The sequence below is a fragment of the Onychomys torridus genome, chromosome 15 (assembly GCF_903995425.1).
Source record: "Onychomys torridus chromosome 15, mOncTor1.1, whole genome shotgun sequence".
NCBI classification, from domain to species: domain Eukaryota; kingdom Metazoa; phylum Chordata; class Mammalia; order Rodentia; family Cricetidae; genus Onychomys; species Onychomys torridus.
Window position 1 is genome coordinate 436,935 of NC_050457.1, and position 12,804 is coordinate 449,738.

At 40.9% G+C, this 12,804-nt stretch overlaps 1 protein-coding gene across 1 annotated transcript in view; it reads left to right on the plus strand.

The window, feature by feature from the left end:
- The first annotated feature begins 3,172 nt into the window (after positions 1 to 3,172).
- Positions 3,173 to 12,804, plus strand: part of Pcsk1 (proprotein convertase subtilisin/kexin type 1) — a 46,494-nt gene continuing 36,862 nt past the window's right edge. Inside the window, exons 1-3 of the mRNA XM_036207118.1 lie at positions 3,173 to 3,611; positions 6,543 to 6,647; positions 9,605 to 9,715. Of these exons, the coding sequence (XP_036063011.1) occupies positions 3,432 to 3,611; positions 6,543 to 6,647; positions 9,605 to 9,715 (396 nt within the window). The 5' untranslated portion in view covers positions 3,173 to 3,431. The remainder of the gene's footprint in view (positions 3,612 to 6,542; positions 6,648 to 9,604; positions 9,716 to 12,804) is intronic.

The following is a 12,804-nucleotide window of genomic DNA, read 5'->3' on the forward strand; positions in this document are numbered from 1 at the left end:
AGGAAATCACTACAGATGTGTAAAGTATATAAGTTTGAGAGATATCAAAAGATAGTTTTGGGTTGGTAATGCAAATTTGGATAGAAGGTAAATTAGATATAATCTTTGGATTCACAAAGATAAGATAGATAATGGAGTATATTATCTGCATTTGTCAAATGCAAATGAACTATAAATTGCTGATGTATTTATTGCCAGCATATATTGTATATACTTATTGTACTTATTGTATATATTTTTTCTTATATTAGTTATAACTTTTTCCCATTATTTTAGACAAAAAAGGAGGAAATGTGGTGTTGTATTGTGTTCCCCCAATAAAACTTACCTAGGGATCAGAGGTCAGAGCCACTAAATTAGATATTGAAGTCAGGCAGTGGTGACACATTTTTAATCCTATTACTCAGGAGGCAGAGATCCAACTGGATCTCTGTGAATTCATGGCCACATTGGGCTACATGAGGGAAATAGAATCAGGTAGTGGTACACTTTCAATACTAGGAAGTAATATGGCAGGACACAGAAAGGTTTATAAGGTGTGAGTAAAGAAACAAAAACTTGCTTTCTTGAGGCTGAGGATTTAGTAGAGGTAAGCTAGAGGCTGGCTGTTCTGCTTCTCTGATCTTTCAGCTTTCACTCCAATATCTGGCTCTGGGCTTTTTATTTTAAGTCCTCTTAAGATTCATGTTGCAGAGCCCTATACATAAAGTACCCAAATTTCTTCAAGTCTTTCTCAATGTGCCACATAAATATTATTTTGTAGGTTGAGAAAACTACTAAATGTTGCCTCTAGTATACATTCTCTTCCAAAACACCTTCTGCTTTAATTATGGACTCAACATGCATTTGTTGTTATCCAACAGCAAACTGTTAAGTCTAAATAATGGCTGGGAAATATTAAACTAAGTTATTTCATTGCCATCCCTTTTTATTTGTAAATAACACCCTATTTTCTATCCAGGCTCAACTGAAGGAATCCTCTTCCCCCAACATTCTTAATACTTTCTGAAAACATTGGAATGGCATTATATTGGAGCTTGAAATGTTCTTTTTGGTTATTCAGTTTGCAGTAAATTTCTATGCAATTTATATAATATCTCAGGGCACATATTTAATGTTACAGTAGTATAAATTTCTAAGGCCAAATAAATGTGATGGTCTGTAGGCACCTATTCATTCTTTCATACTAACATTGCTTTTTTATTATTTTCCCAAACTTCTAATAAGTTGTTAACTGAATCATTGGACATTGGGAGCATTCACAACAGGCATGCTATAAAAAAACACAATTCTGCTCAGTGTCTGAATCATTCCCTTCTTTATAAAAACTAGTAAGATCAAAATATTATTAAAAACAGTTCTAGGGCTGGAGAGACATCTGATGTGCCACACAAATAAGAACCTGAGTTTAGATCCCAGCAACCATGATAATGTGTGTATGTGTGTGTGTGTGTGTGTGTGTGTGTGTGTGTGTGTGTGTGTGTGTGTTTAACTTCCTGCTGTGAAGGGCAGAAACCAGAGGATCACTAGTGCTTGCTGACTGTCAGCCTAGCCCCAGATTCAGTAAGAGACTTCATCTCAGGGGAAATAATGCAGAAAGAGATAGAGCAGGACACCCAGCATTGAGTTCCAGCCTCTGAGCATACACACAGAAATGCATAAACACGCAGTGCTGCACACACACACACACACACACACACACATACACACACATACACCACATAATACCACACGCATACACACATAACACACACATACACACATAACACATACACACACAAGACACACACCATGCAAACACACAACACACACACACACACGAAACACACATACACATAACATACACACAACACACACACCTTAGAATGTTGAAGAATGTCTTTTAGAAGAAATACACTCTCTCGCTCCTTAAAATTTTAATTTTGAGCATTCCCCCAAACCAGATGTACACAGTAGCCATCACGAACTTCATCACACTCCCACTTAGGCCAGCTTCGTGTTTTGCTGTTCAAAAGTGGGGAAGATGCAGGTCAAAGAGGAGGCCACCGAGAGCTGGCCAGGGGCAGAAGCACTTCTACAGCATTGTGACTGTCGCTGTCCAGACCTCGGTGCTGAATCTTAAAGGCTGGGCTTGCTCCCGCCAGTTCAATCCCTCTGAATCCACATGAATTCTGTCAAGGAAGCCTGGAGCTGTTTTGCAGGTGGGCGTGGGGACGATCTCTTATTCTCTCTCTAAGGAAAAGCTGTCTTTCACAAAGATACACAGCGTATTTAATGTGAACGTAGTGAAACAGTTTCAGGTCAGAGCCCAAAGTGAAATTTCTAAGTGAGGGAAAAATAGAAAAGTTCCGGGGTTTATGAAACTTACTCCTCCCTTTCCTGAGTCAATACAAAAATCTTTGGAGCCCTGAACCTTCTTATTGAAAATTCAAAACATTTTTCTATTCTGAAAACTCATGTTGCTAATTAATCACACACACACACACACACACACACACACACACCACCACCACCACCACCACCACCACCACCACCACCACCACACCACACACAACGTAAATACTGCAATGATGGTGGCGCTAGGCTTCAAATGGTCTCGGGTAGAATTTTAGATATTGCTTTCTTTAGCGGGGCCAGAAACAAGAGAGAAGGAATTACGAGTGATTTAAAACATACTTGGAAAACGTTTCAACACCGTCTTACAGAAGTGCTCATTTTCTTAGGTGATTTGCGATAGAAGGAACGCAGTAGGTAGCTTCCCTTCACCGCTCAGCCTCTGTCAGATTTGAAAGATCTAAGCTCGAGTCCTGGTTTTTGTCGGTTTGTTTTAAAGCAAATGCTGATCCTCAAGGGCCATTAGAATCCTATCTTCACTCCCCATTCCCAGGCACATGGGAGACAATAAAGTAACACAGAGAAAACAGATGAGGGAGGGTGCGCTTCCTGCCTTGCCATCTTGGTAGTTGTATTCAAATGGAGCGCTTCTCTTTGAAGAACGGAGATGTTTTTCGTAGCTACAGTATTTATGGGCAGACAGCAGAATTGACGGATTCCACTAAACAGTCCTTTCCTTTTCTTAATCCTTCCCTGCTTATTTTAGTCGTTTCTCCACCCCGCGGGGATACCATCCAGTTCTCAGTCCAGGTAGATCTGACGTCAAGAGATGGCTTTCGTAGATTTGACGTGTAAACACTCATTTCTATTCTGGCTGGGAAGGCTGGGTCTCCACTCAGCCGGCAGACTGAAGCGCTTCAGTGAGCGCTCCCTCGCCGCCGCCCAGCCTCTCCCAGCGCGTCTCCTAGCTCTAGCCGAGCAACCCCGAGCCTGGTGTGGTTCAGAGCGGTAGGGTGGAAAGGTCGGGTCTAGCTGGTCTTTCTCTTGTTTCGCTTCTTTTCTCTTTTCTTGCTTGTGTGAGAGCAAGGGAGTGAGCTATGGAGCAAAGAGGATGGTCTTTGCAGTGTACTGCTTTCGCCCTCTTTTGTGCTTGGTGTGCTCTCAACAGTGTAAAAGCCAAGAGGCAATTTGTCAATGAATGGGCAGCGGAGATCCCCGGAGGGCCGGAGGCTGCCTCTGCCATCGCCGAGGAGCTGGGCTATGACCTCTTGGGTCAGGTAAGAGTTTCCACTTTCGAGAAACTTTGTGGAGCTTGAGGACACTGGTGGGGCTGGAGCAGTCTCCTGAGTGGGATCCGCAGATTGCACTACCCTGCTCTCAGTGTCGCAAACAGCTAGGAGCATCCCCTTTGCCCCTGCACCCCCTGCGCGCTTTCAGAGGGAAAACGCTTGCATTATTTATTGTTTGGGCTGGGCGCCGCCAAGCAAAAGGAAGCTGCGGCGGCTTAGCAGACCCTGATCTCTCTGTTGTCCGCTCTAGACTTGAAATTCGCACCCACGAGGTTTGGAAAATAAAACCCCAAACGTTTGTTCGGGGAACTTGAGGTGTACACAGGCTCTCACTTTCCGTGGGAGAGCCAGTGCGCTCGGTTCTCCCCCACCCCCACCCCCGGACGCTGGCGGCCTGCGTCCAGAGCCGGTGCTTTCCTTCTTTTCAATATGGCAGCACCCGCTCCCAGCCCTGAAGCCAGGGGCCAAGCAGGCTAGGAGATGCCCGCGTGTAGGGGCGCGCCCAGAGCTCGAACAGAGCGCCAACTGCTGGGACTAGTGACTCCGGGTTTGGGGTTGGTGTCGGTGGTGCAGGGTTGTGGGGGAAGCTGAAAGGGGACAAGGTAAAGAAAGACGTCCGAGCATCCCTTATAGGGGAGTTTAAGGTTTTATCAAGAACTTGGGAAGTCCGAGCTTCCTAACTTTGCATCGCCAGGGTCTAGCTGCAGAAACGACTGGGGAAAAGATCTCTTTCTGTCTTGTTCCTCGGCCAAGTGCAAAATCATTTCCTAGGGGTGTCAGATTATGAGATAAACTGATGTCTGTCCAAATGCGTGCTGAATTGACAGACAGGCAGGGAAGGGTGCTCAGAAGCCTTATGTGCGAGCCTGCTTGGCAGAGGGATCCCAAAGGGGAATCCAGAGGGTGTAATATCTAATCTGATCGTTCTTTTTCCTTGAAGTAGAGTCAAACCCTCGACCCTTGCCAGGGAAATAGTCCACAGTTAAGCGGGGGAGGAGGGAGTTGTAAAACATTTTGGCGCGTTTTCTATTCCGGAGGTGGTGATTGAGACTCTGAAGTCACAGATGAGTAATCGGCGTGGGCGGTGTCGATTCCATGCATCAAATCCACTAGGAAATACGCCTTCTCTAGACAGAGGCTTCTTTCTCTCTCTAACTTTGTGAGGCAAATGGTCTTTGAGAGACCCAGCATGAAACTCAGTAAATTCCCTGTGCCTTTTTGAACAGTCCTCTAAAAAGGGGGAAAAGACATGCTCTCAGTGGAACTCAGATCTAGAGGACAGTGGGATTAGAAATAAATAATGGCACCTGAATGTAATTTGTGTAAGAGAAGTTGCAGTAGGTGGTTTAAGGCACCGGTTTGTTTGTTTGTTTGTTTTTGTTCTTTGTTTTTTTGGTTTTTGTTTTTTTGATAGAAGGGAGAAAAAGTAAAAGTATTTGGGAGGCAGGTAAGAAAGCTACTGAAAAAATCTACTATGCAGGGTTGAGAATAAGAGTCAGAGACTGCCTGGAGAACACGTGAGACTGGAGAAGCACTACAGCATGAAAAACAGCAGGGAAACAGACACAATAACTTCAGAATAAGTTTGTTTATTGTGTGCAATTCTTGAGCATTTGGGGACCAAAAGAGAGTATCAGAAGGGATTATTCTGGTGGGTACTATAAGCACAGTGGAAATTTGTTTGTCCTGGGGAGGTGGAGGTAGTATTTAGTTGGCTGCTTGATGTTTTCGATTGGGAAAGAAAACACATAAAACTCTCTTTTTCCCTCCCTCACATGTTAGCCTCAGACATATATTCAAACCTAGACCACTCTGTATGAAAATAATTTTTCAAAATAAACTAGCTTCCTCCTACTCATTTTAAGTTAAAATGCCATAATCAGTAACAAAATTTCAGAAAATAATAATTTGCTTTCCTGGTTCTGCTTACATCCCATTTTGTTCAGCATTTCTAAAACCATACTAATTTAAGACAAATATCCTAACATTGCAGCCTCGTGACAAAGCTAGGAATAGAGTAGAAACAAGGAGCATAGCAATGGACAATAGAAACAGCACTGAGCAACCCTGGCCTTTTCTTACGGCTTTTGATATCTCTTCCCAATTCCATCCACCGCTTGCAGTAGATTCACTGCCTAAGGCTCTGTTTTGCAGCTAAGCCTCAGCATTTTACTAAAAGCAATTCTCTGGGTAATACGAACCACCAATGTAAAGAACATACTTCTTTTGAAACAACACAATTGTTTGTCTCTTAATTTCTTTTAGAAATCAGGCATCTAAAGGACTTAGTCAATTCACATTTTGTATTGGTTAATGTAAAAGGACATTAGCTCAAAGAATGTTAAGCATAGTTCTAAATGATCCAGAGGGTATTGATAGCTACCAAAGAAGTACAAATATCCTGAGGTGGGGCACATGTCTTAAATGCAGTACACTTCCTGAAAGCACTGAACTAATGAAAAACTGAACCACCAATGATGGCTGGTAACATTTATCACAATTGATTCTTTATACCTACAATATTTTGTTTTAACTGAATGTGGCAGTAGTCACTAATAAATCCTAAGGAATTTTCTTGTGTTCCACAAATATTGTTTTCTGATAGTTTATATTTGTTTAAATGGACATATTTTGAGAAATATCTATATACACATTTTGTTTCATCAAGAAAATACCAAGTTACTCCTCTAAAATAAAAAGCATCTTATTGCTATGTGAAACAGAAGCATCCCTATTCTTGAGTACTGAGGGTCATCTCAATACTTCTGTGCTTTCCTCGTGAAGAAAAAGTTAACTTCAGTGGGTTTAATAAAAAATATTTTTATTACTAAAAGCCACTTAACTCTGTTAGTTGATTTTTGAACTAGTCTGTATATACATTCTGAAGAAAGTGGATTGTTATTTTGATTTTTTTAATAGATTGGATCACTTGAAAATCACTACTTATTCAAACATAAAAACCATCCTCGAAGGTCTCGAAGAAGTGCTCTTCATATCACTAAGAGGTTATCTGATGATGATCGTGTAAGTGTACATTTGTCCTAAAACTAACAGTCTGACTAATTGCTTCCTAGAGAACTCCCAACAGGAGCAAAAGCATTTTACATTTGATCTTTTAGTCTTGTGATCATGATTGCTTGTCTATATTGCTTATTATTTTTTTCTGTAGAATTACAATTGCTCATAATATGTTTGGATTGGATTAAGCTAACAAACATTAATTTTATACATAGCTTAGTTATATGTGATATGTATTTATGCAGCTAGAGTTAAGTTTTGAGTGCTGAAAACCAAGGGGAAAATTTAATGAAATAATTGATACCGTAGTCAGTCAACAGCCTTTTATATGATATGTGACAAATATGAAATGTTCCTTCTTGAAATTCTTGAACTCAGAAAATGTAAAGACAATTTTAATATGAACCCAATGGTACCAAAGAAATGTGTAGACCTGTCTTTTAATAACACTTCAGTATAACTGAAAAGTGTTTTACCAGTTGCACTGTTAAAATGGATTAGTGTTTTTGAGAAAGCTTCTAATCTATTTCTTTATGAGGTAAGTGTTTCTAAGCATGTTATATTCTTTGTCCCAAACTGTCTCAGCTCTTTCCAACCTTGTTTGTATACCAAGTCATGAACATTTGGCAATAGCAAGGAATATCTAGGACCAATATATATAAACAGTGAGGACAATTTGAATGCATATTTAATTAGATCTATTCGTTTGTGGATCTATTTTTTGAGGTCAGAAGTTACGTTAACAAAAGACTGAATGAATACATTAAGGGTGCTGAAATACATATGCACAATGTTGCCTTCTCTTCTGACCCTGGTGTTCCTAGGGAAATGCATGCTGGTGGCCTGATGTCTGTATACAGGACTAATGTTTCTTAGACACCCTGAGAGTTACTGTGAGAAACAGAGTATTGTCTCAACTTGGGGAGGGAGGAGAAGCTAAGTGACAGAAAGGTGATAGTGATATACCAGTTGAAAGAAGGAATATACAGGAATCCTATGAATTACATTGTGGTTTGGTTTTCTCCTTAACTGATTTCCTTAAAATAAAACAAATTATGAGGAGAAACAATTTTTGGGTCTTGGGCTGCAGGGCTCAAAAGCAGTAGAATGTCCCACATTAATGCTGCTTTATCAGGACCAAGGGCCACAATACTACAGCTCATTCTTTGTGTCAATGTATGTCTAGATGTGGTAAACCAAATTGGATGCCAGCAACCTTGTTTAAAAAGTTTTCTTGCCTAGTGAGATCTTTTCTTATGCTTCCCCAACAGATTGTTTAGTTCTCCCTTTCAACTATCTCAATAATTTTTAGGGAAATCCCAATTCTGATAACAAAAGGTTAATAATTACTCATTAATGAAAGTTCATTAAAAACGAATTAATCCCATGAAAACTTAACCTCAGGATAATTTTAGTTGAGGAAATACCCTGGAGTCATAGGAGATTGCAGTGGACAAGATGGTATTTAGTATCTTCGAAGATCCAAAGTGTTATTTACAGTGAAGTACATGATACCTATTATACACGTAGTAAGAAGGCACTGCCAATATTCTCTATTCCATTAGTCTGCTCTTCTAGAGATTAAAATGCAATTCTAGTTTATGACATTAATCATAGCATGGTTTGCTACAATTGGATGTTTATCTGATCAGATGGCAAAGAAGTTCTTCTCATATGCTAGTCTTAAAAATTGCTCTTGGTTTTCACTTGGCTGCTCTACTTTAATTGGGAAAATATTCTTTCAAATAAACCCCATGAAATATATCATGATGCCTATTTTTACAGACTAATGAAATTCTCAATTTTAAGTGGTCCCCTCCCACAGAGATTTCCATGTTTCTCCTAGCACCCAGCTTCCAAAGACCAAGCTAGATAACAGGTAGTGTATTCTAAGTAGTGTGGTATTTTAAGACAAAATGATTGGATTTGAAAATACAAGCACTTTAAAATAAATTATAGTGACTAATTTCTGGCTCTCCAGTCCCTCCCAGTGTTTCTAATAGGCTTGCAATATACTTTCTAATTGAAAATTCAAGACATTCCTAGTAGATGTCTTTGGCCTTCAGCTGGAAATTATTTTTCAGTTTTTCTTTTTGGATTTCACCTGTGGAAATTCTCATTTTAAACATATCCCTCCTCACAGTGAAATGTTACTACATGCACAACAGAAAAGCTATGTTTGGAACAGAAAATAGTCATGTTTCCCATCAAAACAAGTATATAGTATTATCTCATAATAATAATACCTACAAGACAGCCCTGAATTCTCTCAGGGCCTCAGATATAATAAGATTATGCTAGAGATGTGAGCCAGATAATTTTATACTGTCAGATCTGTTTGCATAATGCATGAGGCAGAATTAATGACACGTGTGCCTGGCCAGTAATGCTCATTGATCACCTCAGATCTTGAATCTGTTTCTCATATTACATACTCCTAGGCAAGAGCTAGAAACACAAAGGAGCCAAACTTTCAAATTTGCACACACACAGCACTGCTCTTGCAAATACTTGCAATCTTTATCTTGGGATGTGAAGAGAGATAGAAGCAGCAAGAGTGTTATAATAACAGTCCCTGAGGACCCACGGATGTTGACTCTTTCTGTGAAAATGGGCAAATTTTCAGTCTCAGAGCCCTGGAACTCCAGTGTGGACATGTATATTGTGGCCTGGTTTCTGATGGCAGCAGCCTGCACTTCTATTCCTACTGTAAACATAGTATAAATAATCTGAAGGACTCAGTCCTTTGCTTACTGCTTCTCCTCCCCTAAGAGTACTCCTTACAGTAATGCCGGGAACCCTTGCCTCCTCAGTGGGCAATCTTTTCTTCTCTCTGGGCTGGGAGTTTGAGCTGTGGTCAGGCAAAAACATCACTGAGCTATGTAAGTTTTGGTGGGAGGGTCTTGGATGATTATATCCAGGTGGAAGCTTGATTTTGATTTCTTACTATAAAATATTTGTAGGTGATATGGGCTGAACAACAGTATCAAAAAGAGAGAAGCAAACGTTCAGTTCAAAAAGACTTAGCATTGAACCTCTTCAATGATCCAATGTGGAATCAGCAGTGGTACTTGGTAAGTACTGAAAGAACTGTGTAGGATCTAGGTTCTTATACTGCTACATCATCTACATAGTAGATCTGTCTGTATATGTTTTTATGTGTATTAGTTGAGGTTTCTAAAGGAAAAAAAACTTACAAAATAAATTATTTGTCTATCATCTATCTATACATCTAAATATAGATATATAGAAAGGGATTTATTAGAATGACTTATGGGCTGTGGTCCAGATTGTCCAAAAATGGTTGTATAGCAACAGAAGGTCCAAGAATCCAGCATCTGCTCAGTCCATGATGTTAGATGTCTCATCTGGTCTTCTGTATGTGCTGGAATCTTTAATGCCAGGGAAGAAATGGACTTGCTAGCAAGAGCAAGCAGGCAAAGAGAGAGCCAGCTTCCTTCTTCCATTCTTCCATGTCCTTTATATAGGGTGAAAGCAGAAGGTGTGATCTGGATTAAAGGTGGATCTTCCCACCTCCAAAGATCTGGATTAGAAGTGGGTTTCCCACTTCAAATGACTTAATTAAGAAAAAGCCAGTCATAGGTGTGCCCACCATTTGGGGTTTGATTAATTTCAAATATAGTCAAGATGACAACCAAGAAAACCCATCACAGTATTTAATACAAAATTTGGGAGAAGACAATGCTTTTAGAATGCAGGATTGATAGAACATTCCTGACACGGACCTTTTGTTTTGCTGAGTGTCTAAAACAAATCCAATTGTTGATGCTTCTTGTCTTTGTAGACACTTCTTAAGTGTAAATGGTGTAATTCAGAAGAATCATGTCCTGGCAGGAAAGAATGATAAGATCACTGTGGTGGAATTTACTCTCTAGAATCCTCTAAATCACGCATAGACCATACACAACATAATATGCTGTCCAAACTGACAGTTCTTAGATGTGCTTTAGATAGAATCTCTGAGTGAGGCAAAAGGAAGGAATGCTAGGAAAGTTTATTTACAAATACCTTGCCTTGTAAATTATTGTTTCTATAAGATGTTTACCAAGCCTTTATTGGTGTATGGACATCCTGCTGCTTGGCTTAAATGTATTGTCTTTGTTGTGATGTTAAGCCTTTATAGTAGAGACACATGCTGCTAATAGAGAAAATTTGTTGCTGGAAATAGCATAAAAGATAATTTTCCAATTACAGACTGAGGTTTTTGTTCCTATATTACATAGGGAAGGCCATTAGTTTCTCTTGCCATTCTTTTTTTTTTTTTTTCTGGTTTTTCGAGACAGGGTTTCTCTGTGTAGCTTTGCACCTTTCCTGGAACTCACTTGGTAGCCCAGGCTGGCCTCGAACTCACAGAGATCCTCCTGGCTCTGCCTCCTGAGTGCTGGAATTAAAAGCGTGCACCACCACTGCCTGGCCATGCCATTCTTTTAAATTAAGTGATACTTCTGATTCCAGTAGAAGACATGTCCACCAACACCTGTTGTATAATGACTATTTTAAGGAAATCTAAGTTCTATTATAAGTGTTTGATATTAGTAACTCATTTTATCTCAGAACTAGCTTAAGATAGAATTACTAATTATAACCATTTCACTGATGAGAAAACAGAGGAATTGCCAAGTTGAATAATTTATTTAAATTGCATGGCCACTAGTGGCAGGACCATAAATTTAGATGTAAATAAATTTACATTTATGGTCCCACAGGCCATATTCCTTTTTTAAAAAAAATTCTCTCATATATTACATCCCTACCACAGTTTCCCCTCCTCCCTCTCCTCCCAGTCCCATCCCCACCTCTCCTTTGTAACCAGCCCCACATCCAATCCTCCTCTGTTTCTATTCAGAAATGGGCAGGCATCCCATGGAATTTAACAAAACATGGCATACCAAGTTGTAGTAAGACTAAGCATCTCCCCTCATATTAAGGCTGCACAAGGCAACCCAGTATGAGGAATAGGGTCCCAAATGCCAGCAAAATAGTCTGAGATAATCCTTGTTCCCATTGTTAGGAGCCCCACAAGAAGACCAAGCTATACAACTGTAATTTATATGTAGAAGGCCTAAGTCAGTCCCATGCAGGCTTCCTGGTTGTCTGTTCAGTCTCTGTGAGTTCCTATGAGCCCAGGTTAGTTGATTCTGTGGATTTTCTTGTGGGTGTCCTTGACCCCTCTGGCTCCTACAATCCTTTCTACCTCACCTCTTGCAGGATTCCCTGAGCTCTCCCTAATGTTTGGCTGTGGGCTTTTGCACCTGTTTCCACCCATTGCTGAATGAAGCCTCTCTGATGACAACTGAGCTAGGCACCAGTCTGTGAATACAGCAGAGTATCATTAGGCATCACTACATTGACTCTTTTTTCCAGTCGTGTTTGGGTCTATCCTAGGTCTCTGGGCTATTCAGGCTCTAGGTCCTGGCACTCCAGGCAGTGTCAGGGGTGGGCTCACTCTCACAGCATTGATCTCAGGCTGAAACAGTCATTGGTTGGCCACTCCCACATTTCTGGGCCACCTGTACCCGAGTATATCTTATAGGCATGAAAAATTGTAGGTCAGAGGTTATGTGGCTGGGTTGTTGTACCAGTCCCTCCACTGGAAATCTTGAAAGGCCATATTCTTTTCTTTTCTTTTTTTTCTTTTTTTTTTTAGAAATTTTGTACTCACTCCACATGCTATCCACAGACACCCCCTCCTCCCAACCCCCAGCCCTCTTTCCCAAGCCAACCCACATTCCCACATCCCCCAAATCGAGGTCTCCAATGGGGAGTCAGCAGAGCCTGGCACACTGAGCCTAGGCAGGTCCAAGCCCCTTCCCACTGCACCAAGGCTGTGCAAGGTGTCACAACACAGGCAGCGGATTCCAGAAGCCTGACCACAGACCAGGGACAGATCCCAATCCCTCTGCCTGGGTGCCCCCAAACAGTTTGAGCCAAACAACCGTCTTCTGCGTCCAGAGGGTCTAGTCCAGTCCCATGGGGGCTCCACAGCCACCAGTCCACAGTTCATGGGCTTCCACTAGTGTGGCCGGTCATCTCTGCACGTCTCCCATCATGATCTCAATGTCCCCTGCCTGCAGTATCTCTCCTCTCTCTCATCAGTTGGATTCCTGAAGCTCAGCCTGGTGCCGGGCCGTGGATCTCTGTC